Source organism: Callospermophilus lateralis, chromosome 7 (assembly GCF_048772815.1).
Source record: "Callospermophilus lateralis isolate mCalLat2 chromosome 7, mCalLat2.hap1, whole genome shotgun sequence".
Taxonomy (NCBI): Eukaryota; Metazoa; Chordata; class Mammalia; order Rodentia; family Sciuridae; genus Callospermophilus; species Callospermophilus lateralis.
In genome coordinates, this window is record NC_135311.1 from 26,025,119 (window position 1) to 26,052,838 (window position 27,720).

General features: G+C 50.1%; 1 protein-coding gene across 2 annotated transcripts in view; it reads left to right on the forward strand.

Moving 5' to 3' along the window:
* Positions 1-2,006: 2,006 nt before the first annotated feature.
* Kcnd3 (potassium voltage-gated channel subfamily D member 3) overlaps positions 2,007-27,720 on the forward strand; it is a 194,750-nt gene continuing 169,036 nt past the window's right edge. For both annotated transcript variants that reach the window (XM_076861769.1, XM_076861770.1), the window contains exon 1: positions 2,007-3,112. In XM_076861769.1, the coding sequence (XP_076717884.1) occupies positions 2,007-3,112 (1,106 nt within the window). The remainder of the gene's footprint in view (positions 3,113-27,720) is intronic.

Here is a 27,720-nt window from a genome sequence, read left to right on the forward strand (position 1 = left end):
CTTCCCCAGGTCCGTTCTCGAGCTAGTGCTCATTTTGCTGGAGGCCAGCATAGGTGCATAGGCCGTTCAGCTGGAATGTTAATCCAGGATCCATTGGGGAGATGCTGGAATGCCAGGCCAAGGAGTTTGGATTTTATTTTAAAGGCTGTGGGATAAAACACAATTGGAACCTTGCTTTGGGGAGGATCCTCTGAGTAGAATAGATTTCAGGGGAACAGGAGAAATGAGGTAGAGGGTGAGAGTGAGAGATAAGAATTCCAGTGGGAAGGAGGCTGGAAGGAATCTGGGCCATCACGAAGACATTAAGAGCAGCTGTTTCATTATTTGTCAATTCTTGGGGTGGGACTATGAAAAAGATGTGCCAGGTGACAGGCCTGGAGTTAGGAATGCTAACCAAAAGGTAAAGGACAGATTTTTGCAAGGAGGTAGTTTAAAACCTGTCCACTTTCAAAGGCATCCAGGTGAAAATGTCCAGTAGCATCTCAGAGCAAGAGAAACTTAGATGAGCCCAGGAGTCAGAAGATCAAGCAGGATTTTAGAGAGCAATGAAGATCAAATCCCACTACAAGTCTTTGTGTAACAGAAAAAACTCCAGGACTCACCTCTGCCTCGTTTATTTAAACACAGAGTCAAATCAAGTGAGTTCCAGAGGATCCAAATAATTTGAGTTAGGATTTGTTCTGTGTGATCAGTTTAGGATTAGTGGAGATGAGTGTGCCAACCCCAAACAATTTTCCGTCGCTGTTACGTGTGTTTCTGTGTCACCACATGTCTTCCTACAGATGGTGTACATTTGGGGATTGCAGAGTCATTTCACTATCATCTTTAAAAAGCCAGATTTGGGAAGGTAAATGTGCTTCCCAAAGCCAAATATAATTCTCCCATGCCACTGTCCTCTCCATTCATGTAGGTGATAGGGAAATAGAGAGAGCTGTGGGTGAAGGGACAAGGTGGCCCAGCTCTGGAGGAATCTCCAAGGGTGGAGCAGGGCCAGGTGAGAGAGGCTGGCTTGGGAAGGAGTATTGTTATATAACTAGAAGGAGCTATGGATGCTGGGCAGATGGAGATGGGAAGCAAGGAATATAGGATAGGGATGGCAGGGCTTAGATCAGCTTCCTCTGGGGAGGGAGAGGGACAATACATGGAAGCCAGGTGAACCAAGAATCCAAGAGATCCTGACCAGCCTCACAACTATGTCTTTCCATCAGGGTTCTTAGGGGCATAATTAGACATTAAGTTAACAGGGACAGAAGCAAGACCAAGTATCCCCAAAAGTAGCACTCTGCCAGAGACAGACTCCTCCCACAGAGTGAGGACAGAGCTTCACTAAGCTAGGCCTAGTGTGGTCACCTGTGGGTGGCAGAGAGTTTTCCAGACCTGGGTAGCCCCAGCCTCTCCCTCCCCAGGGAGGAATAGAAAGGATCTATGTAGTTGATCGCCCTCATCCACACCCCATTCCTGATTACCCCGGTGGATGAAGTGAAATAAAAATTAGCATGTTTATCCCACTTTTAAATTCGTTTAATGAGAACTCATTTACCCTCTCTCAATTTAAATTCGTAATAACGCCATAACCTTTCAGAGCTGATTATTACCCGAGTCTTCCCATATCTTCCTGCTAAAGAGGCTTTCCCTCCAAATAAATGCTCCTGAGCCCTCTCGGAACTTGACAATTTGTCAGTCAGCCAGCCACATCTGGTGATCCCGCCCTGATGCCCCACCCCCTGCTAGGTGTGCCCCCTCAGTGGGCAGGACTGAAAACAAACAAACAAACAAACAAACAAAACCAAGTCCCCTCTCTGTGAGGGTTTCCGTTTTATCAAGTCGTCTTGGAGACTGTGTCACCCACGGGTGACCCTTTCCTCTGTTCTTTTTCCTGCCGGTGACGCAAGATGGACTCAGCCCCCCTCTCTGTGCTCTCTCCTGTCTCCCAGGGGTCGCCGAGCTGACTCCAAGCTGGTGTGCAAAGTGTCCGCGCAGTCCCCGGCCCAAGAGCTGGAGTCACCATGGCGGCTGGAGTTGCAGCCTGGCTGCCCTTCGCCCGGGCTGCGGCCATTGGGTGGATGCCCGTGGCCAACTGCCCCATGCCCCTGGCCCCGGCCGACAAGAACAAGCGGCAGGATGAGCTGATCGTCCTCAACGTGAGCGGGCGGCGGTTCCAGACCTGGAGGACCACGCTGGAGCGCTACCCGGACACGCTGCTGGGGAGCACCGAGAAGGAATTCTTCTTCAACGAGGACACCAAGGAGTACTTCTTTGACCGGGACCCGGAAGTGTTCCGCTGCGTGCTCAACTTCTACCGCACGGGGAAGCTGCACTACCCGCGCTACGAGTGCATCTCGGCCTACGACGACGAGCTGGCCTTCTACGGCATCCTCCCCGAGATCATCGGCGACTGCTGCTACGAGGAGTACAAAGACCGCAAGCGCGAGAACGCCGAGCGGCTCATGGACGACAACGACTCCGAGAACAACCAGGAGTCCATGCCCTCGCTCAGCTTCCGCCAGACCATGTGGCGCGCCTTCGAGAACCCGCACACCAGCACCCTGGCCCTGGTCTTCTACTACGTGACTGGCTTCTTCATTGCTGTCTCGGTCATCACCAACGTGGTGGAGACGGTGCCTTGTGGCACGGTCCCCGGCAGCAAGGAGCTGCCGTGCGGAGAGCGCTACTCAGTGGCCTTCTTTTGCCTGGACACTGCCTGTGTCATGATCTTCACGGTGGAGTACCTCCTCCGGCTCTTCGCGGCGCCCAGCCGCTACCGCTTCATCCGCAGCGTGATGAGCATCATCGACGTGGTGGCCATCATGCCCTACTACATCGGCCTGGTCATGACCAACAACGAGGACGTGTCCGGGGCCTTCGTCACGCTCCGGGTCTTCCGCGTCTTTAGGATCTTCAAGTTCTCGCGCCACTCCCAGGGCCTGCGGATCCTGGGCTACACCCTGAAGAGCTGCGCCTCGGAGCTGGGCTTTCTCCTCTTCTCCCTCACCATGGCCATCATCATCTTTGCCACTGTGATGTTTTACGCCGAGAAGGGCTCCTCTGCCAGCAAGTTCACGAGCATCCCAGCCTCTTTTTGGTACACCATTGTCACCATGACCACACTGGGGTAAGTCAGCACTGGTAGACTCCACGAGGGTGGAGGTTGGGTGGACCGTGAAGCTTTGGATTGGTATCAGGCCTGGGGAGAGGAGCAGGGAGTGCCTCATCCAAGTCCGAGAGCATCACCGCAAGGGAAAATGAACATGTGTGGCTTGTAGGGGCGTGTGAGCTGCTCTGAACTGATTCTTTGGGGGCTGGGGCATGTGTTTCATAAAAGGTGGAAAATTAAGTCACTATTTCTTTTGTCAGCCATGCAGTGTGTGTGTGTGTGTGTGTGTGTGTGTGTGTGTGTGAGAGATGTGGGGTCAGGGGAGTTGATGGCTGTATCCTTAGGAGCATCTGCGCCTCTAAGGGCTGTCTTGGGGAGGAAGAGGGCTATGAGAAGTTCAGTGAATGTGGTAATGAAGGTGTAGGTTTCCCTCCCCAGAAGACACCCAGAGCATTCTTTCTGGATTCTTCCTAGTATATTTGCCAGCTGTTTTCTCATTTGCCTTATTTATGTATTTATTTATTTCTCTGCTGCCACAAATGATCAAGGATTCGGTCACTCTGAGCAGACTTTCTCTAAGTGACCCTGAACTGGGGTTTTGCCTAAAAAGTGAGGCACCTGTTTTCTCTCTTCTCACTAAAGGAGGAAAGTCTTGCTTTCTCAGCCTGAATCAATGATGGAATGACCTGGCCCACCTGGGTAGCAGTGAGATCATCTGAGTGGATCACATGGTCAGACAGAAGCGGCAGCATAGTCATAGGGAGGGAGGGTGCTCAGGGAGGTCTCAGGGGACTCTGTCTCTTCCAACTCTAGGACTCCTCCTCTTCACTGAGGTCACAGGAATGTATTTATGGTGCAGGGATGTGAAGCTTTCCATCAGAAGCAGGGGACTCAGGAAGGAGATTACAGTCTTCACCCTAACTGGATGAGAGCCAATAAAGGCATCTTTATGGAGACATGGATTTCATAGGGGTTTCTGCTTCAGCCGTCGGAAGCCATTGAGGCGAATGCAAAATCCCTCCACAGTTCATATGCTGGGTCTATATTTGCTTAGGCCAGGGAGCGTTATATTGCTGATGGAGAATTCATGACGCTTTTTATTTGGTCTTTGACAATTCCATTGGTGGCATCCTGGTGATTTGATTTCTTTTCCTGGCGGGAACCCCATGGCGGTGGTGTCTGTTTTTCCATAGTGCTGCGTATGCTTATTGGGAATACTGAGCAGGTGATGGGACCTTTTAAAATGATTATATTTGTCATTCTGCCACAAGGGAGAGGAAGGGGGAGAGCAAGGGGTGTCATAATCATTTGATTATGGCCACATTTGGTTGGGACATTCCCTTTACCTCTGTGTCTAACAGAAGCCTCCCTGCCCCTTCCTCCCATTCCAACACACACACACACACACATATTCTCTTTTTCAAGTAGCTGCTCGCCCAGGGTGGGTAAGAATTTGGGGTTATTTGACTTTGTTTTTCCTGGTTCAAGTGGTAGATGTGAGCTTTTGGGCATACTGGGATATTGAAGTATAAAAAGGACCTGGAAGCTGACTGCTGTCATGAGAAAGAGGCACTTTTGTGGCTACCAGACCATCCCTTCACCTTCCTGAAAGGGACCTCACCCATGGCCAGGGACACACACCCCGGATCCCAAGGTATTCTCCTGATATGGCCCTGACTGCCCAGTGTCCTCAGGTTCCTTTTGATAGGACTCATGACAACAGAGGGAGAAACTTTTATAGGAATAAACCCTGAGTAGACTGATGGATGTCAGAATTAAAATTAAATCGTTTCAGAGGACATCAATGGAAACTTCACTGGCCACCTGCCCGTTACTTTTTATTATTAGTAGAACAACATATGGGTGTCTACTATGTGTCAGCACTGTGCTAAGCACTTTGCATATATTAGCTCTGAGTCTTCACAATAGTCCTGCTAAGTAGGAACAATTCTATACCCTCTAAAGATACAAAAGGTGAGACTCAGAGAGGTTAAGTAAATTTCCCATAATCACAGATAAAGGGCAGAGCTAATTTTCAAAAGCTAGGGCCTTCTGCCCATTCTTTTTTTCACTCTATCACTCCACTCGTTCTCAATCCACCAGGGCCCAGAGATAGAAATCAGACCTTCAGGTTTATTGCCTTTTTAGATGGCCTCAGGGTATGATATTCTATTCAGGTCATATTACTAGTCAAGAAAACATCCGCTCAGTGAGTACTGCATTTCAGGCACTGTACCAGGCACAGAAATTTTATACATGAAACATTTCTTTCTAGGCAGTTTAAAGTACTGCCTTAGATATTAAAGGCTGCTTTCGTAGCAAGATCCAGTGTTTTACTGCTGCCGGAGAAACAGCTAATTTCCTTTAGCATCTGCCCTGTAGTTCAAGGGGCAAGTCCAGCATGAGGGCTGGGCAGTCTTGGCTTCCTATTTATTTTCTTAGGATGGAGATGGGGGAGCAGACAGACTCTAAGAGTGAAGGGGAAAATGAAGAGAAAGATGCTTGCATCGGGGAGAAGCATGGTTCCCCAACCGTGGGCCTGTGGGCTTGATCACCCCACATCTACAGTAAACAAGTCTGTCTTCCTTCCCCATGCATTAAACTGTCTCACTTCTGGGAGGAGAACCACTCAGGCAAGAAAGGAAACCATTCAGTAGTGTCTTCCTTAAACTCAGATACGTTACGAGAAAGCAGCCTCTTCTTCCCCCCTCCATCTTGGCTGGTGGAGCTCAGTGCCGGATCAGGCTACTTTGACTTTGACCTAAGTTGGCAGTTGGCACCGTTACCAGGCTCCTTTGCTTGACTCTCCATAGCAGACGCTTGACAAAAGGCTTTTTAATGGATGGGTCGGGTTAAATGGGGCTCCTGCTCCATTCACTTGGCCCAATGCTGTCCTCAGTCCCCTTTGGACATGTCTGTTCTCTCTTAAGGGTATAGATCCAAGTCTTGGTTCCCAGGAAGAGAGGAGAGGGGCCTTTACTTGGTGACTTGATCTGTCCACTGAGATGCTCTGCGGGACTGTGGAGATGCTGTTCTTACTGGAGGACTTGCTGACTCAGTTGGGGAAACCTTTTCTCTCCCCTGGCTGGTGCCGGTCCTGAGCACATTCTCTGGCTAGTTGTAGCTTTTCTCAACCACTGGGAAAAGCCTCTCTCTGTCTCACTCTGCACTGGCATTGGAGCCTCAAGTGGCCGTTGGATATCAAGGACCAGTTCTCTGCCAGAGTGTCCCTGCTTCCAGCACCTCCCAGCAAACACCTACCTCTTCCTGTCTCCAGACTGCCCTTGCCCTACTCCTCTCCCAAGCTCCGTTTTTGCAGAGGGACGGTCTTCAGCAGCTTTGCAGAGCCGGGCTGGCTGACAGGATGAGGGCTGATGTGCTGAGGGGAGGCGCTGGCTCTTCCTAGTTCCGTTGCCATCTCTGCCTGCTTTTCCAGCACTTTGCCAATGAGTTACTAGCGTCCCCCAGGGAGGGATCTCCTGGAGCCAATGATTACCGTTTATTTAATGTTCTCACGTTCCTTCCACACACAAGAACAATAACAGTCCAAACTGCCACCTGGGCTTGAGGGTGGCTTTCCTTTACAGCCTCTTGTGCTAGTGGGAGAGACCCCGGAGCTCTGCCCAGACTTTCCGTGCGCTCCCATGACAGTTGAATTCCGGAAATTCACCATCCAAGGATTAATTTCCATATTCATAATTGATGCTATAAATAAAATAAATTCCCAATTATCTGAGTTAGCAGAGGGGAAGGGATAACATAGAACTCCCAATATTCAATAAGACCAACGTAACTAGTTCGAGAATGTATTATGTGACGTAAACCTTTTCAAAGCAGATTTCCCTTCTTCATTTGGTTGACTTTGCTTAGCCTCACGGTGGGGCTGGACTGCCCCAGCCAGTCCCTCAGGGCAACTCAGGTGGGGACCAGGAGAGCATGTGGAAGGAGAGCCTTGTGAGCAGGCTTCCGCAAGGGTTGTAGAAGGCCAGGTCCAGGCCTGAATGGAATGGGATCACTCTTGGGTATCTTAGAGAAGGGGAATTGGGCTTGGGAATGGCGTGGAGCCGCGTCTGCTCCTGATGAGATGGCCCTCTGCTGCCCGGTCGGCTCAGTTACGTAATGGAGATCGGCAGCCTATCTGTCACCCTGTGCTCGGAGATGAGAGCTTTTGACAGTGTCCAAAAAATCACTTTAACGAAAACAGAATCGATTTTTACTTCTTCCAGGCACAAAGCAGCCTCCAGGTGATTTGCATTTCCCTTTAAAATACAATCCTGGAAGGGGCTTGTCTGAGGTTCCAGGAGACAGGGACACTTGGCTTAGGAGAACGAGACAGGAACACTATGGATGGGGGCACTCGATCGGGCACTCCTGGTGCCAGAACTGGAGTCGGTCTGAGATCTGTTTTTGTTAACCCATCAGGTTCCAGAAGTATGTCTGTACCTTCATCGGCTGCCTCCAGGGCCCATCAACCCTCCTCCCAGTGCCCAAGTGCCTCAGTCGGGGCACTGGTTAATGTGCCCACTGGGTCCTTGCCCAGGGAACGGATCATAAGACACTGAGAACAAATGACTTCAAAATCCTTTCTTTGGTGACATTTCTTAACTTCCTGTATCTTGCTGACTCACATCATCTTTCAAACTTAACCCCACAGCATCTTCTCCATGAGGTCTTCCTGTCCCTCCAGGAGATAGGGACTCTCGTCTTGCCTCCCAGTGTAGCCCTTGCATTCTTCTGTCTTGTCATTGCCACATTTTATTGACTTTGGCTGTTTGTTTTTTTCCCCAGGTTGTGAGCTCTTCAAGGCACATTTTTGTACCAAAAATCACTGTAGTTATGTGTGCCTAGCACAGGGCTTTAATATCTATTTGTTCAACCAAACAGGTTTGTACCTTGACTTGCCCAGCTTTCGTTTTCTCATTTGATAACCATCTTCTGGCCATTGGGAGAGCCAGCAGCTGAGTTAGCCAGATGTCAGGCGGGTGTTTATGGGCAGGGCAAAGACTGGGAGCCAAGCAAGCCCTCCATAAGGCTTTAGCCTTAGCAGAAGTGGGCCTTCTTGCAAGGAAAATCTGCACCCAATCCTTGTTATTGTTTTTGGTTATTTGGCGATGCTCCCCTCCAGACTCTTGGGCCCAGGAGAAGCAGGAAAGGAGCCATAGCTAAGTGCCCTACCCGTGATGCTTTCCTCAATTTAATTATTCATTCAACAAATATATATTGAACACCCATTAGCCACTGGAAACACAGTTTTGTGCCGCTTAGTGGACAGTACTAGACAGTAAGCAAATTAACAAATAATCATCTCAGGCTACAGAGAAAAATAAAGCATGACGTGACAGGGAGTACTGAGTGTGAAGGAGTACTGAGTGAGTTATTCTGTTATATTAGAAGGTCAGGAAGACGCTCTCAGTTAAGGTGATACTGAGCAGAGACTTGAAAGAATGTGGGTAGCTTGGGGAACAACATTCCAGGCAGAAGGAACAGCAAATGCAAAATCCGGCAGGAGAGGTCTGGTTTGCTATTCTTTGAATTGCAAGAAAGTCGCTAATGGTTGAGCTGCATGAGAGGGGGCAGAAGAGGACCAGGAAATGAGACTGGAGAGGTAATGGGGGAAGCAGCTCAGACAGGCTTCTTTCGACCACCACGAGGACTTTGCCTTTTACTCTGCTTTGCATGGGAAACCATTGGAGGGTTTTGAGCCACCGTCTTATGTTCCAGAGAATCACTTTGGCTGCTGGGTAGTAAGTATAATGTAGGGGAGAAGCCAGCACAATAATCAGGCAAGAGGTGGTGGTGGTGACAGTAGAGATGGGAAGAGGGAGGGATTTTGCATATATTTGGAGGTAGAGAGGCAACAGGACACTTTCTCAGGAGTATTCCATGGTCCTGCTGCCACCAAGCCAGCCAAAATTGTACAGCAAGGAACTGGCTGGGAAGACACAGTCCTAAAGCTCTTTTCCTGCCCGAGGAGAAGCATTTCTCAAGTAGAGGCCTCAAGGTATTGCAGGGTGGCTCCAAGGCCCAGGGCAGCTGAGATCTTGGCATGGAAAGAATAAGCCCAAGGAGCTGAGTTGTAGTCACAGCATCTCAGAGTATAAGCAGGAAGCATCCGCACCTGGATTTTGTACCAAAGAAGCAGTTCCTGAGCACCTGGCAAGGGACTGATATGTGTTCACCATCATGCCTTGATGCAGACACCAAACAGAGGCCACTCGACAACTGTGGGAGCTCCCTAGACAGTGGGGTGGGCACAGGGTTTCAGGCTACCGAGGAGGGCAAGGTCAGTCCTGAGGCTTTGGGTGCTTCGCACTAGGAGCCTCGTGTTGGATTTGTCTTCCGATTCAGTAATTCAAATCGCTGCAATTTTTGGAAAGGGATTTCCAGGCTGGTGCTCATTTCACAGCTCTCTTCCGGAATCTCTCTTGGAATCAATCTCAACCTCTTTCTGCTTGGTTTTGTTTGGGTTTCCCTCTTTAAATACACCCGTAAACACAAACAGGATTCTTCCCCAGGAGCAGCAATTATTCTGCCACAAAATCATGTAAACAAAGGCAACCTGGCCCTCCCCATCCTCAGGGGAGGGGGAGAGCCCTTCAGTCACTGTTTTGAGTGTTTTTGTTTCAGAGAGCACCTGACCCAGGCTATTGCAGGGTCCCATCCACACTCCATCAGGGCTGGGAGCTCTTCTAGAACAGGGAGAGGAGCAGAGTGCCCCCTCCTGCTCTGTACACAGCCAAGTGTTTCTAGAAAGCTGATGCTCTCCCCAAGGCTCACATGTATCTTAAATGTTCATCCACTGGTCAGTGTTTCTTTTCTGGGAAGCAGGGACCAGACCAGTCCATCTCTTTTGGAAGGAGTGCACAGTATTGACTGCTAACCAACTTCTAAGGAGGACTTGTTTGTGACAAGGAGGGAAGTGTGATCATGGTGCTTTTGGATATTCAAAGTTCTCTGCCAAAGGGCTCAACTCCCCTGGCCCCCAGCTCAAGTTCAGCCTCCTACTCTGTTCAACCCACTTTCCTCCGGTCAGAATGCCCACCTCGTCTCCCCACTGCCTCCCTCCACCCAGCTCAATGCAAGGGATGGGTGAATGGGAAGGTGGGACTGAGGAGGGAAGAGCTCAGCCTTCACTGACCACGACTGGATGGAGGAAGATTGCATTTAGCTCATGTAATCATATTCCTGGAGTCAGGACTCGAATGAGTGTCATTAAACTGAATCAGAAAAATCGTTTTAATATAAGTGCCACCTCACACACAAGCTTGTTGATGGAGAGATGGATGAGGCTGGGGACGCCTCCTTTGTAATGTGATGCTGTAAAATCCCATCACCTTCATTATTTCCCACCGAGCCAACGCATCATAATACCCGTGAGCTGCAGAACAGCTTGAATTTAATATACAGAAAGTCCAATCAAACAATAAATGGATGGAACTATATAAAGAAACCATTTTCTGGGAGGCTGGCTCCGTTCTCTGGGATTCAGCTCCCTGACACATGAAATGTGCATCAATTTTCCCCAACTAATGCAGCTGCCGAGTCACCACATGTGATATTTGTTTGCTTCAGAAGTGGAAAAGGGGAACTTTCTCCCCTACATTATCTGGTTATCGATGCAACATTGCAAATACCGGTTCCTTTGATTTGCATCCAGAGGTTCCCAGTGGCACAGCAAGGCACCTTCTGATGCCAACAGACTGGAAGGCAGCAGAGCCCTCCCTCCATCCCAGAACCCCGTTGGTCCTGGTGGCTCTTGTCATCTTCTTTAGCAAATAATGAGCTGTTTAGGGGTCTTGGGAGTCTCTTTTGTCACTGGAGAGAAATGGCCACACCTGGGGGCATGTGATGTTGTGATGATCTGGAGCCTTGCCTTGGAAGTTGTTCAGGGCAAATGTTTCATTCCAAACCAGCATAGTTCTCCATCTCCCCTTCCGTACCTATCACCCCGCCAGTTATTGAGGGACTGTAAAAGCAAATATCAACTGATCAGCCAAACAGAGTTAAAATGACAAATCAGATGCTTAAAAATTATGCAATACATGTCAAAGACTGATAGAAATAATGTTTCTTTGCTTCTCGTGTGGAATTCTTTTGGATGCTCTCTTTTTCCAATGGCATGGATAACTGAGAGTTAACCATAATTACAGGCTTAGAGCTGCTGAGAAGTATCATTAGTTTATTTTTACTTCTTTCTGGACATGCATACTTAAGCAGAAAAAAAAACCCTAGGAGAATTAAACTAAACAACATTAAGACCACAGACAGCATGAATCTTGATTCAACAAATATTATTGAACACCCAGTATTTGCAAGGCACATTATTAGGCAGTGTTGAAGATATAAAAATAAATAAAAGATCAGCTCTAAGAAATTTACAGCATAATGGGGGATCTGAGTATGTTCACAAGAGTGTCTGTGTGCAGAAACGATCAGGAGTGTTTGTAACAGAATAAATTGCTTAATAAATATTGGCTGATGAAGGAATGATTGGCTTTGTGGGAAAGGTGACATTTCAGCTAGACCAACAACCACAAGCAGGATTTTAATATACAGGAATGGAAATCCAAGTAAATTGCAAAAGGGCATGATGTTTTGGACACTTCACCAGTATGCTGGTTTGCTAGCATTTCAGGTGTACAAAGAGGGAAGTGGCTTGAAATAAGCAGGAACAACAGGTTTGCTAGAGATGCAGAGGACCTAAAACATGAGGTTAAGGAATTCAGCTGGTAGGCACTAGGGAGCCACTCTGGGGGCTCCAGTGACGTACGGACAGGAAGATATATTTGGAAGGTGTCTTCTGGATAAATGTCAGAAGGGAATCCCCGGACCCAGGATAGTCAGCCAGAAGACTGAGCCAGGTATGAAGAAAGACGTAAAGAAAGCCTGACCTGGTGCAGGCACAGTATTAGAGCAGAAAAAAAGACTAGAATGGAAAGCCAGGAGGAGGAGAAGTCAAAAGGAACTCAGGAGTCTGGATGACGAGAGGTGTGGCCTTAGTGGACATTAGAGAAGGAACAGGTTGGCACGAGGTCAAGAGAGGAGGTAGAGACCATGAACCTGGCTTTGTACCTACAGTGTTTTCAGTTAATGGTGGGTGTCCTCCAGGGGGCCAGCAGACAGGTGGAGAGGTGGTTCTGGCGCTCAGCAGGGAGGGCAGGAGTGAAGAGGCAGTTTCCAAAATCATCAGCTAAAGCAGCAAAAAAAAAAAAAAAAAAAAAATGGATGAGACTGTCCCAGGAAAATTAAAGCAGGCAGAGGAGAGGACCTTGGGGAGCGTTTCCTGCCCCATGCCCTACCCCCATTCCCATTAGGAATGCCGGTACCACCTGCAAACCAACCGCTTTGCCAGAGAAGCTTCTATTTGTTCTCTCTTCTTGGCCTGTGGAAGTTACCTTTCATACTGTGCTTTTGTTGGAGCTGAAAGCGAAGATTGGTTTTCTGAGTAAAACAAGGCTTATTTTTAGACTCCTACAATGATAATTAAATAAACAGCATCCATAAAAGAAAGCAAAATTTATGGGCTTTGCTGAAAAAAAATTAATAAAATTAATAAAGGGACCTTTACATTGTCACATAGATGGGTGGTGGGGGTCTGAATGGTCACAGACCAAAGAACTGTCTCTGCCTGGCTGAGGGTGATTGAGAGTGGTCCGGCCTTTGTGGGTGGCACTTGTCCTGACCCTTAAGGTGAGAAACCCCTGGGCAGACTTTCCAGGGACTTGAGACACTGCTACTCCTGCTTGTTTCCTTCTTCTCCTTGGAGAAAAATGTCATTTGCACCCCTGACATCACTGAGCACATCCTCTGACCTGCGCCTCTAGGGGCTCCTGTCTTGAGCTCCGGGCGAGCTACTGTAGCTCAGTAATTCAGCAAGCACGTGTCACCGTGAACTAGGCCTAGTTGATATGAGGGGTCACAAAGAGACAAGGAAGATGGGGACCAAACCCTGTGAGGTGGGTGTTCGAATTCACTGACCTCGTAGGGAAACCCAGTTCAGTCATGGAGAGGGCTGTGTTCACAGAGCTGTGTTCCTGGGCTCAGTAAGCTAAGAGGCAGGAGCAAAAGATAGGAAGGTATGAGAGAAGGTAGGGGTGGCAGGAATCAGGGAGACTTCTTGGAGGAGGTGGCAATTCAGTTGGTCCTTGGAAGATCATGGTGGAAAAATGAAATACCTTCATACATTTGACCATTCATTCAAAAATACCTTGGGTCTCCCGTGCACAGGACATCGTGATGGGGTCTGTGGAAGAATCTGTGAATGTTAATTCAAATTCTCAGGAACCTCAGACAATAAACAAAGCAATGTATAAAATGAGAATGAAAGGTAGAAGGAGAAGCTCTGAAAAAGGGACTAAAGCTGGTAAAGGGGAGAGAGTGAAGCCATTGGCCTGACCTGCGGGGAGAGCCGTGGGGACACAGCCCGAGGGAATAAAGCGTGGTCCTCTGTGGTGGGCGAGGTGTCAGAGAGTGGCCGTCTCTAGGACAGGAGTGATGGCTTAATCACTGTGTTTAGTCTCTTCAGGGTTGTTACCCAGAGGACGAGAAACATAGGTTTGCCAGCCCCACTGAAGACTGAATGGGTGGAAGTAGGTTCACCGTGACCTTGAGGGCCTATCATTATCCTTAACAACAATAATAACTCATGTTATTGGGCTTTAGCAATGTTCCAGGTGTGTGCTAAATATGAATTAGTTATATGCATTTAATTCTCCCAATAACCATAGGAGTGAGATATTGCCCATGTTTGGTAGCTGTGAACACTGAGGCCCGCTCAGAGGCCATCACTGGTGCCTGGAGACCGCTGGCACTGTTGTGAGCCATGTCAGCTCTGGCCCTGTCACTCACCGGCCACATTTCCCTCCGAGGGCATTGGGGAGCCTGAAATTGCATTTCCTGGAAGGTGACAAATCTCCTTCCACAGCCTCTGTCCTGGGTGGAGGAGACATAAGCACCCCCTGACTCCCTAAGATGCAGGGACCGAAGACTCTCAGGGTCAGTGGGCAAAGGTAACAAGGATGAGTGGCGGACGCAGAATGTGACAAAGGAAAGATCAGAGTCAAGGGAGACGAGACCAGTGGGCACGCAAGTATGGGAGTTGAGGCTTCGCTGGGCCCACAGTGACATGGACACACGAGGCAGGCAGGGAGTTCACAACAGGGGGCACTCCGGTGAAAAAGAGGGAAGACTAAAAAGAACAGGGGATCTTTCAGTGTATTCTAATAGAATTTGTTCCTCCACTCTCTCCGAAAAATGTATGGGAGAGGAACAACTGTAAATACCCTGTAAAATTATCTTTTATAATAACATTTTCAGAATCGTAAGCCATGTCCTCTGGAGAGGCTCTGGTCCCAGGTGGCCTGGCTGCTAATGTCCCAGTCTAGGAATTGGTGGCATCCCTGCCCAACCCTAAGCTGCCTTTGGGCACTACTTAGCCTTTTAGCTGGCCCCTCCCTGCCCACAAGAAGGATCACAGCTCAGCCAGCAGGAGCCGGACACAGCCAGTCCCGACAGTCTCGGAATGAGGGGCAGCAGCCCTGGTGGGGGCCTGTGCTTGTCACGGGTTCTGAAAGACCCCTGTGCTCCCTTAGCAATAGCCCCTCCTGGTGACTGTGACCTCTCTCAGCTCTGGGAGATGGGTGGGGAGGGGGAGGATCCTTCTGGAAAATGTCACTCCTGGGGTGTCAAAGCCCTGCCTTGCAGCCTCCTGGAGGGATCCCAGTGATCAGGTGCCATCCCTCCTCCTGAGTCGTGGCCCTTACTCCCCGTTGTCGGCTGGCTTTTCTGACGCTGTGGCCGTGGGGCTCGGTCTGCCTCTTTTGTGCCATTTCTGCATGGGCAGGAGGAAGAACAATATGTGACCCTAGGGTTTTTCTTTCTCCTTCTTTTTCCTCCCATTTCTCTTCTGCATTCAGTAGCTGACAGGAGTTCTCCTGAGATTTCTGCACCTGAGGACTTGTGTCCCTGTCTTCTGAGCCAAGCACCTGGTTCCCTCCCCTGTCCTCCCTCTCTAGCAGAATCTCAACTCACTAGAGCAAAAGGCATTGTGTTGATTAATAAAACATTCTCCTGCAACTCAACTGGCATGCTCAGTGCGGGCAAGGCTTAGAGAGATTATTAGGAATCATTATGCCCCTCCCCTCCCCACCCCCACACACCGTGTTTGATGTTCTGAATATTCCCATGTAAGGTCAGCTTCTCATCTGGAGAGTAGAGGCTGCTGTGTTCATGCAACCAGTTCAGTGTTTTATGCCTGAGTTGGCTTATGTGGGGTGGCTGAATCCTTTGGCTGGAGTAGGGCTGTGTGAAACCTACTTTGGTAGGCTATGTGACCTCGGGCAGGTCACTTCTTCTCTCTGGTCCTCAGTATCCTCTTCCAAATGATAAATGGGTTGCATCTAGTGAGTTATCACCACCTGTCACGGTTACATGCGCCTTACGTCTCTCCCTCTTCCAAGGAAAATGGGTCATTAACCCAGTAGCCTGGATAATCCACAGCCTGGAGAACCAGCCTCTAAATGGCAGGGCACTGGCAACCTCCCCTTTTCATTTCTCCTTCTCCAAAGAGGCAGAAGTTAAAAGGATCCTTGGCCAAAGCATCCATCAAAATGCAAATCTGCAGAGGAGCTTGGGAGGTCCTTCTTTGGAGACTCCCCCAGAGGGATTGATTGATGGTGAGCCACTATGACATAGTCAACAAGGTCACTGCCCTCTGTGACACAGGGCTGGAGTGCTGTGCCTAGAGACAGCGGGGGACTGTGACTCTAGCTCCCTAGACACCTCTGTTGGGCCATGTGAAGGGAAAGATCAGATGTTAACCCTGGGACCAAGAGGCTTTTAAAGGGTGAGATCAGACAGACATTTAAGCCCCATGAGTCTTAGATTTAGAAAGAGTCTAGTTTGCTATCGCCTTTCAGAGCTAGACTCCCTTCAACAACAGGTCTGCTGAACATTCTAGAAATGGGGACCTTACCCTTTTTGATGCAGTCCATTCCATTGCTGGAGACAAGTCAGTGATCATAAACCTCCTCTTTGTATTGAACTCAGATCTACATTGTCTAAGCTCCCAAAGTCCAAAGGGCTGTGAAAAACCAGAGGTTCTATAAGGAAGTAGTTCTGGAAGGCAGGGATAATTTTGGTCAGAAAATTTAATTCTTGGGGATTTGGTGTCAAGAAGACCCTAGAGTATCTGTCCTACCACAGACTTAGAATGACCTGGATCCAGCCCTGCCAGATCCAGTCCCCCTGGGCCATGGAGATTCCCTGGGTGAGCCACAACCTAAGGTTCTTATCAGCCCCTTTGGAATGGATAGCCAAGGACCCTGTAGCATGGGTGGATGGATTCTGGGGATGATTGGCATCCCCACCCCCTCCATTGTCTCCTACCACCCCACCTCCCTGATAACCTCCACCTCCTACCTGCCCCACCCCATCCTTCCACTATTATCCTGATAGTCTGTAAATGGCCCTTCCTTTCTCCACATCCATTATTTTCTTATGAGCTCCCCAGGAGTGCAGGAGGATCTATAGATTGCTGTTAGCATCCGTGTGGGCAGCTTGGTGTATATTATCTTCTATTATTTGAATGAAGTCAACCATTAAATGATCACAGAGGACTGGGGAAAGGGTAAGTGTGTGGACTCTCTTGGGCTGTGAACGTATCATTGGCTTTCTATCCAGTATTCAGAGGGGTGGAGGACAGAGAGCAGGTGGCAGGTTGGTGACAGTGAAGGGGAAGTGTGGTGGAATGGGGCCAGGTGAGTGAGTCCTCTCCTAGGAAAGCCCCTGCCATCATAAAGCCTGGATGAAACAGCCCCTGCTTGCACACGCACCCTTGGCCTCTCAAAGTCAGGGGCTCTCGTCCTGGGCCCCAGCTCGCAGTAGAGTGCCTCGGAAGGGGTTCCGCAATGTGCACGGGCCCACTGCCACCTCATCATGGTCCTGCCTGCTCCCTGTGGACAAAGTGAGAAGCACCTGCCTGGGTATGGTCGAACACACAGAAAGCTAAAACTTTAACCAAGCACCATTAGACAGTGAGTTGGGTGCCAGCGTTGTGCATTTCGTGGCATAAAACAAGGGAGGAGTTCCCCAAATTTGGGCAGGGTAGCAGGGTATGTAGCTCTGGAGAGTTCCAGTCCAGATGGAGCAGGGCTAAGGGATCATCAGATCTGTTTCATCCTGAGAAATCACGCAAGAGAGAGACCTGGTAGGAGTGTGTAAATATTATGGGTGAGGGGAGCGGGTTGAGGGGAGAGAAGGCCTGCTGGCTGAGCGTGGTATGGAGGGCAAAATTCTCAGGATAACCTGGGCCATTATTGAAACGGGAAACCTCTAGGTACTTGTTTCCTTTCAGCCACCGGAGTCCCTCTATTCTTGGAAGATTAGTAGGCTGAGAGGTGACCCTCTTACACCAGAAGCATCATCCTGATCTCCTCATCCACCCACCTACCGCTTCTCCCCAGAAATTGACTCTGAATCCTGAGAATCCTGAGAGAGTTGCTGGGGGTTGGTTCCTGAACCAGGGAGGTCCAGCAGTCGTTGGATCTGTAGTCTGGTTTACACACAAAAAAAGTATTGGGGTGGGTGGGCAGAGGGCAGCAGGGCTTCCAACTGTGGATGCCAACTTGAATTTAGTGTTGCCTGTGGCCTTGATTCATTCAACAAACATTCCTGGCGTGCTAACCATGTGTTCAGGTCCCCAGATGATTGCCAGGTATGGTTGCCAGGCACAGAAAATAAGTCAAATGAATTGGGGTGACACTTATAATTAGGCACGTAAGCGGTGAAAGGAGATGGGGATAAAGGTGAAGGAGGCAGCCTTCTCTGGTGCCTTGGCACCCAGGGCTCCTTTCTTGGCAATGGTTAGCTCCACCTCAGTGGAGACAATGATACCCCTCCTTTTCCCAACTTTGCAAGATCCAGAGTAAGTTCCATCCCCATCCTATTCTGGTGTGTACCTTCTAGTAACAGCGAGAATTTGTAAAACATCACCTTCTATTCTGCTCCAAGTGGAACCCCTCTGAGTTTGTGCCTCCTTCCCATTTAGGCTTGGTGGTGTTTTTCTTCAGAGCCCTGCTTTTTGGTGTGGTCACCTGGCTGTGTGTTTAACCTTGCTCTTTGACCCGGGGCTGGCCAGGCTGCTCGAGGCTGATGAGGGGTTCTGCTCACACCCCACCCAGCCACCTTCGGAACTGAGAGGATCCATGTCTGTCTCTATGCCTGTAACCATTATTCCCCCCACCCCTTTGGTTCTGGGGATTGAAACCAGGGGTGCTTTATCACTTGCATACCATGGCCCACAGGCAAGGAATATCTGCGTTAGCCTCCTGGGTTTCATCTGACTCAGAAGTCATCCCTATTCACCTGCTGCTCAGGGTCCCAGCTGAGCCATCCTCAGTGAAAATGTTGGCCCAGGGAAGAGGGTCAGGTCCCAGAACCCAGGCTGGTGACTCAAGGGGAGTCTTGGCCCCTCTCCTGGCACTGCCTGCCCCTGGCTGGATGCCCAAGTAGTCATAGTGGTATATAGGTACCTGTTCCCTCCTTCTGCTGAATTTCAGTAAAGTTATAGCCAGAAGTTAATTCAGAGGCCCTAACGGGTGAATGGAGGCAAGGGATGAGTTCTTGCTCTTCTTTTTTTCAGAGAACGAATTCCCTCTGAGATGCTGCATCGAGGAAGGCAGTAAGATGATTCTGAGGGCATGAAAGCTTTGCTTTGGTAGGTCTTTCTAAAGAGAAGACTAGCTGGGTGTGGTGGCACATGCCTGTATTCCCAGCAGCTCAGGAGGTTGAAGCAGGAGGATCGCAAGTTCAAGGCCAGCTTCAGCAATGGTGAGGTGCTAAGCAACTCAGTGAGACCCTGTCTCTAACTAAAATACAAAATAGGGCTGGGGGTTTGGCTCAGTGATCAAGTGCCCCTGAGTTCAATCCCCAGTATCCCCGCCCCCCAAAATAGGATCCCCTGTGTGTGCATTGGTGCAGTGATGGTAGAACCTTGCTGCTGACCGTGCTGCTTTTGGCCTCAGGCGGCCATCTGCCTAAAAGATATTCCAGAACCTTTTTTGCAACTAGCCATACTCCCTATTCAGGAAGTCTTTCCTGATGTCAAACTTTTGTCCCTCATGATAGGGTCATTTCGCTGCCTGAGGTCAGCCCTCTCAGGAGCTAGAGATCTGATGGACGCCCTTCCTTTGTGTAAGAACCCTCTGACTATTGGGACTTTGGCAAACCCTCACATAGTAGATCAGGCCGTGTTCTAAGTGCTCTGTTTATTAACCCATTTTCATAACAACCCCACCAAGTAGACATTACCATCATCTCTACTTTACAGATGAGCAAACTGAAGTACAGGGGGATTAAGCAGCTTGTCAAAGGTTGCACAACTACTCAATGGCTGAGAAAGGTTTAAAACTGCCCCCAGAAGCCCCAAACCACTGCATTAGACTGCCACTCTCTCCTGCAGGACTTATTTTCTAGCACCTTCATCAGTTTCTTTGTGGAGTTTGGAATTCATTTACTACACAACAAACCACCCTGGAAATCCAGTGGCTTACATCATAAACATTTATTATGTCACATGATTCTGTGGGTTTGAGTGGCCTGGGCAGTTGTCCTCATTTGGCTAGCTGGTCAGCTGTTCTCCTGGTCATCTGTGGCTCAGCTGGGGATGGCCTTGCTCGCGTATCTGGCAGCTGGCTCGAGAACGCCCAGGGCAGCAGGGATGGATGGCTGGGCTCAGGTCTCTCACCATCCTGCAGACTAGCCCAGATGCCTCAGATGGTGGCAGTTGCAGGGCTCCCAGCTGCTGCCCAGGAGGTCAAGTCCCAATGTATAAAGCTCTTTTCAAGTTTTGCTGATGTCTTAATGGCCATAGGAAATCAAATGGCCAAGCCCAGATTCAAAGAGTAGAGAAACAGATTCCACCTTTGGAAAGGAGGAGCATCGTATCACATCACATCAGGTGTGAGTACAAAGGTGGGAAGAACAGGTGGACATTTTTGTAACCCACCATGGGGTCCTTACCAGGAACCCAGTGGGCTGCATTTCATGGTGGGAAACAGAGGGGAGGAAGGAACAGGCTAGGGGTCCACGTGGACTTCAGCCTGGTCAAAAGTCCTAGTTGTTTCCACCAAGGTGCTAAAGCCAGTGCCCAGGCAGGGGATCTCAGTCCCTGAGTGTGGGATGTGATGACTGATATGGCTGTTCCGGTCTGGGTGAGGAAAGCGGCGAATAGGCAGAGAGTGGAGTGGTGCAGTCCTCTAATAGTCACTTGCATTCGGAGGCCTTTTGCAGCTTGCTCCAGGCCAAAGGAGAAAGAGCCATGGGCTTGTCCTGTCCTGAGGTTCTAATGGCAGCCTGAGCCACACCCCTTGCACCTGTTGGGCCAGTCCTGGCTTGTCTCAGGAGCCCCCCCACGGGCAGATGGGTTAGTAAGAGCGTGGACTGTGAAGGCAGGCAGGCCTGGGTGCCACCCACAGCTCTGCCACTTTCTGACAGCGTCATCAAGCAGAAGTCCACCTGTGAAGCTCAGTTCCCTCTTCTGGCAAATGAGGGTTGCCATGGGGACTGGATACAATGATGTTTATTAAGTGCCTAGACCAGGGCCCAGCACATGTGAGTGCTCAATATTAGCCATCGCTGGCTTTGGATGAGCGCTTCTGTCCTTGCACATGGGCGGCAATGGCCAGATGAACAGAGCTGTCACTGGTAAATAACTCTTGGCTCACCCAGTAATACCAGATGGTGTGCCAGCAACTCAGGCCAGGGAAACGCAGGGCAGAAATGGGAGGGAGAACAGAAATGGGACTGGAGCCGCCCAAGGGCTCCGCTCTGTGGGCATCACTCACATGGGCCTGATGGGATCTAGTCGAGCCCCTTCTGAGATGATAGCCCCAGCATCAACTGGGCAGCAGCCATGGTCAGACTGGAACCCAGATGACTATTTCCTGGAGATGTTCTCTTTATGCCATGAGATCTTCAAATGCTTTCCTCTGGCCTCTGTTAAAATATCCTTTTCCCTAGGTCAACATCCTGGGTCCCCTCTCATTTCCCTTCCGTGATGCACATCTTCAGCACAGGGGATGGGAAGAGAAGCTTGCAGACTGTAGGTGGGAAGAGGAGCAGAGAGGGAAGGAGCATGGTAAATGCCGGCCACTGCTAGGGAGGCTACGGGCTTTGCAAAGCAGCCCGTGCCCCCAGCTCAAAGCAGAAGTCAATCCTGGCCTCCAGACACCCAGGAACAAAAGAAAGGACCATCCAAAGCATCATGTGAGCCTCCACTCTTCCCTCGCCCGGAGCTGCCTGGAGTGAACAAGAAACAGTTTATCTGGGATAAGTGAGTAGGGAACTGGACACATGCAACAAAGACCAGGAAACATTGTGCCAATGAGTTTTGATGGGGGTGTTGGGGCTGCTCAGAACACAGTGGCCTTTCTGGCACTGACATTTGCTTTCTGAGGGACAGCTGAGGATGCCCACTGCATTTGTGATGAGCCCAGGTGGACAGGCCCTCTGTGGCCAGCTAGAATCCTGGCCGCCAATCTCTGGCATCTGAGCCAGAGAGGAGCAAACTGGGCCAGGTCGAGGCCCAGGTCCCTGGACAGAGAGAGCTTCGCCCTGAGCTGTACTGCTTCCTCCCAGGACAAGAGCATGGTCGAAGGTGTTCCTGTCTAGGCCCCCTCCCTGTTGCTCTGGTAGGGAGAGTGGAGTGGGCAAGGCAGCACCCCATGGAAGAGTGGGGGGCTCCCTTATCATGGAAAGCTGATGGGATGGGGTTCCCCAATCACTCGCTATCCTCTCCTACTGCCAAGGCCTCAGGATCCCCTCGGGCTCCTCATTAAGAAATAGAAAAATGAGTGCCGTGAAAATCGCTCTGGAAACAGTCTGTTCTGTTCTCTTCTATATCCCTGGGGACTTCGGCTTATTCCCATCTTTATAGGAGAAAGGGGGTTCAGGGAAGGTATCTCCCTGGGAGTTGAAGCAATTTACATCAATCAAGCCTCTCCTTACTCTCTGCCTGCGCGGTCACCACGGGATGTCTCCCCTTACCTCACTTCTGTCCTGAGTTTCCCCGAGGATCTTTCAGTTTCTGTCCCTGGCCACTGTCGGGGCCAGGGGAGGTACCATGCTCTTGGGAACCCTGTGAGCCTGAGGCCTTGCTGTGGGGATGGAGGCAAGGAGGCAAGGCCCTGGCTGGTCTTCAGCTTGGGTAGCATCCACAGCCCCAGGGGGACTCTATTTGCAGAGTGACGGAAGGCTGTTAGCTGTCCTCAGGGTTGCTAAGTGGGACTTGTATCAAACCCTCTGAGGATCTTCCTTCTTTGTAACACAGAACCTTTGGCTCTGGGATATTTCTTCTGGGCCCAGATTTCAAGCCCTAAATACCTGGTGGGGTCCTGGACATTTGGGTTCTGCTATGAAGCCAGCTCGGGGAAAGAGTCAGGCCCTAACAGTGGGCCATGGAGAGCTTTGGTTCAAGATGGAAAAGGGAGAAGTGGCTCGGGCATTGTGCCCATTCGGGAAGCATCTGTTGTACCTCGGGCCTCTGAGGAAGGGACGCTCTTGGTGCTCTACTGCTCACCCACTGTGTGTCACATGGCACCTGTCAGGGACAGCACTGGTGCCAAAGATGCCTCCATTGTTGGCCTAGCTGCTGGTCTCTTGGATTCTCTGCCCCTCCCAGCAGTGGGTAGGGAGAGGGTTCAGATGTCCTGCCCTTGCTGTCCGTAGGAAGCAGGAATCAATGATCCTAAGTGTCTGCAGCTTAGTTCACAGGAGCCCCCATAACTTAGGAATGAGAGGGACCTCGCCTATTGGGGTGGGAAGTGGTGGGTGGGTGAGCTCCTGGGACAAGGGAAGTAACCAGAGGGCCCAGGGTGACGGGAAGGAAGGGCTTTTGTCCCAGGGCACAGGATGCTTGAGGCAGAGGAATCTTTGAACACCAGGGAATAACTCTGATGTCTGCTTCTCTGTTTATAGTTGCTTTTTTACCGCTGAAGGAAATCTTCCTCCTTGAGTAATTACAGCAAAGAAAGAGGGGAGGGTTTTATGGGAGAGCTTGGAGGGAACTGGTGAATGTGGGAAAGTGCTTTTGGAAGCACGGGCTGTTGCGCTGCTGTGCTGCCGGTGGCTCTTAACACGCAGAGGCAGGAGCCGAGAATGCAGCACCTTCTCTATTTAAGCAAGTGGACAGAGTCCAGCTCTTAGAATTTCAGAACAATTACTCTGCCTAACCGTTATGCAGTCTGCCTTGCTCTGTGAGTGCGTGTGTTTCCCTCCTCCTGGACGGATCTGTCATTGGGTGATAAAATAGAACATGATGAGTGTCATTCTAAAGCAATTACAAGCAAGATGCATAATGGCAGAGCTGAAGAACACGGCATATGGCCTCCGGCAGCCTCTGTGTAAAAACTAATCGGGAGATTTTTGTCCCCCACCACCCCAAAAAACCTGATTAGACTTCATGCTGAGGGAGAGAAAATGATCAAAGACCCCCATATCCCGCCAGGTGGATGCCCGAGACCCTGGGGTGAAGATCAAGGGGCCATCCTGCCATGCTGTCTGCCAGGACAGATGCCAGATGGAGCTAAATTACCAGTTCCAAAGGGGAGAATAGTGGGGAGCAACGGGAGCACCCCTAGAGATCCAAACCGGATCAGCCCCAGCCTGGAAAGTTTGGGGGAGCACAAAGAGTGGAAGCTAAACGGCAATGTGTTTTTATTTCATCAATTCTGATTCTCCTTAATGTCTCTGTTTCCTCCCTCTGGCTCCAGCCGCTTCCTGCTCCCCAGTTCCCTGGCAGCTCCTCAGCTCTGTTCATACATCAGAGAGCTAAGTGAAGCTCACAGGGCTCCATTCTGTTTTGTCTGTCGGTGACCAACTTTTCCTGCGCTTCCTAGGGAATGGCTGTGCAGCTAAGCACTGTGAATTGGACCCCAGGCTCCCTCCTCCCCGACTCAGCTCAGGCTCCACAGGGGATTGGAGAGGTTTTCAGGAGCAGATTAACCATGGAACCCAGCAGGGAGGAGCACAGCCTGGTCAGGTTGGATTAGGACCCTCACTCTGTCAGGCACTAAGACAAAAATACCTTCCTTCCCCACCTCCACCCAGTTCTGTGTGTGTGTGTGTGGGGGGGGGTGATTTGGGCCAGCCTATCTCTAGGCAGCCAGGTCAGTGAGCAGAGTTTGTAGGGATTCAAAGATACTTACCTGTCTCTCCTGGAAAAGTACCCCTTCCACACCCTAATCTATAGCCCAGTGGAGAATAGGCAGTCTGTCTCCCCTAGAATCTCCCCGAGTCGGACCTCAACTGGGAAAGTCCTTCCATCCCTATTCCTACCCCACCGACAGGCCCTAGCATGGCAAATCTATTTATAAAGTGCCAGAGAGTAAATTTTTAGACTTTGCCAGTCGTATATTCTCTGTTAACAATTGCTCCACTCTGTCGTTACAGCATGAAAGCAGCCACAGACACCAGGTGAATGAACGCGTATGGATTTCTTCCCATTTTATTTCCAAGGACAAATGTTGGAACATATTTGGCCCAAGGGCCAGAATTTGCCATATAGAGAGGAGGGCAAAACCCTGGCACCAGGGCCTCTTCTCTGTGGATGGCCTCCTTTGGGGTTCAAGCAATATTTTGCTTGAAAGTGAGAACAGAGTCCGTGCTACCTTCCTGGCACATGGGTGCTCGTGCCTGTTTCTTACTCAGAATCGCAACATTATAGACCTTAGAACTGAAAAGAGCATTACAGGTCCTTTCTTTTCACCATTTATATTATAGATGATGGGAATTAAGAGAAGTCAAGCAGTTTGCCCAGGACCATGCCACTAGTTGGTGGCAGAGGTGGGATCAGGCAAAGCCTGGCATCTCCAGGCAGACCCTTCCTCTGGGCCACACTGCCTGGTTCCCATCAGATCCCTAGGGTGGAACCAGCAACGCCCCCCCCCCCCAAACACCAAGAAATCACAGACTGGGCTGAATGGTACCTTGTATATGTTTAGTGGTTATTGAGGAGCTCTAGAGAGTTGGGGTGTAGCCTTGGAGAAAGAACCGTGGTGCTTTCTGGGGAGTGACTTTCCTAGGCCTCCAGTCGGGGAGAAGGGAGGGTGTTCCCCAGAGTGTTTTTCTCAGCAGTATAAAAATGTGCTGGGCAGAGGAATCATTATTGGTGTGCTTTGTTCTGGATGTTCCCTCCCCTCTTATTGTGATCTTGGGCCTTACAGGTCCCTAGTCCCTCCTCCCATCCGTTTGGACATAGCACTGAGGTCAGCGAAACAAATTTGGTTAAGGTTTGGTGAAGGAAGAGGAGGAGGAAGGGGCAACCCTAGTTGTGAGTTTGTTTCTCCCCTGGAGACATTTGACTTATCTGGGCCTCAGTTTCCCCATTGGTATAACCGGGAGGTGTCCAGGCATAGTAGGGAGGAACAGGGGTGTTTGCAGAGCCAGGGGAGAGCCAGTGTCCCTGTGAAACCTAGCAACCCAGTGAGCCAACCCTGGAATGGTTTGTGGGACGGCAGGAGGAGGGTTGAGGGGGGCAGGTGAGAAAATGGGCTGAACCCAAGCCCGGTGCTTGGCTGCACCTGCCCTTGAAATCAGGAATGTTGCGTGTCAGGAAGAGAAAAGTGGGACTCAAGAGCCCTGGGCCAGGCTGGAAAGGCTCCCGGAGGGTGCTGAGCTCACAGCCCAGACCCTCCAATCAATAGGGCATGGCTATTTATAGCATCAGCCCGAGAGAAACTTAATTATGATCAAAAGGAGCTATTTAATACCGTGCTTGCCGAAGACGCAACCTCTTGTCAGTGGAAATTAATCAGTGGCTGCTGCGGGCTCCTGCCCCCTCGGGCTCCTGCCCCCTTGGGCTCCGGAACTGGGGAGGCGCCTGGCAGGAGTGATGATGACGTTGGCGCCTCACAAAGTCATCTAACAAGCAGTGGACTCCCCAGGGCTCCAGACACCCAGGGGTGAAGGAGGAAAAGTGGGGTGGCCTGGGGGTCATGGCTCTGCTCTCGTCCTGGTTCTGCTCTTGTCCTGGCTCTCTCGAATGACACTGCCCACTACTCCAGCCTGCACCTCCCAGCTCTGTCCACTCTGGCAACATCTGCAACCCACCCAACATGTCAGATGCTCTGGCTGGGATTCCGTAAGCCACTTCCTAGCTGGGTGGCTTTAAGCTTCAGTGTTCTCATCTGTAGATCTAGAGATAAGAGTAGCACCTTCCTGGTAGGGTGGCAGATGAGGGTTAAAATGAGTTTCCACGTGGCCACCAGAACTGTGCCCACCACAACTGTGCCCACCACATCATAAAATCAATAAAGCATCAATCACTACTGGTGGCTGTGACTCCCACCACTACCACAGCTACCTGGGTGTCAGTTTGCCTCCCCAGCCAGATCGTGGTGTCTCAAGGGCAGGAATGGAGCCCTCCTGCTTGACGTGCCCCCCTCAGTGCCTAGCACAGTGCTGGCAGGCTGAACACGTTTAATAAGTATTGCTGGTTTAATCTATTTGATTCCAAAGTAAAGGAATTAATTATCTTATTAATATATTTGTGAATTTATTCTGAAAACCATTATTGAGTGCTCATGTGTCAGGTCTCATACCAGATATGGAAGATAGGAAAATCGTTAATCACAGATGACCCTTGTTCTGAGCTGCTTGGTGCCTGGTGAGCAAGACGCATGTGCAACTGGATCTTTATGATGCAGCATGAGAGCAGTAAGAGAAGTGTGGCCAAGATCCAGCAGAGGCACAGATGAGGGAGTGACTGACCCTTCTGGGGATACCATGGGGGGACCTCTTGAAATAGGTAGTCTATAGGGTGGACTTGAAAGATAACTGTAGGAAAGGAAGGGCATATAGAGGCAGAGGGAAGAGTATGTTCAAAGAAAAGACCCAGAATTGTGAAAGTTAGCATTTAGATAATTCTAGGAAATCTTGGCCTGAACCTAAGAAAGACCCCTGAGGTCAGCAGCAGGTGTGTCTGTCTAGGTTGTCATCATCAAAGGCAGAAAGGGGGAATATTGAGTGGAGAGACAGGAAGAGGAAGCCCATGTCACACTCTACATAAGTGCTTTGGTTCCAAGGACATAGACAAGTTTCCTCCCTGAGGGTCTTCTCACAATAGACTGACAGTTACAGGGATTGGCACTTCTAGGAGGACCAACTCTGAAAGGAGTGGTTAGAACATAGGCCCTGGAGGCAGCTCTGCGGGGCTTGGATCCCAGCGCTGGTACTTAGGAGAACCAAAGAGTACTACTCCTGGAGTAACCGAAGAGTGACTTTGTTTCCCACAGTCCCTGTGAATTCGCTTGGCAGAGCCATTTATGATGCTCTGGAAGAGATCTGTGTCCTATGACTCTTCAGGTCACTCTTAGCACCTAATTCTGTGTGTCCAACTCAGTCATCAACTCCAATGAAGTGAGAGACGCCTCCCGTTCCTTGGCTCTTCCTGTTACAGGTGGAAATGGGAGATGGGGTGCAGTTGCCTCCTCTCCCCTCTGTGTCGAGGTCCCTGTAGGAAGCAGATGCCTCATAAAAACTGGGCATTTGAAGGGAGGATCATAAAAGGACTATTTAAAAAGGCGAGACTCCCGGGCCTGTAGGTACAACGGGAAGGAGAATTTACTAGA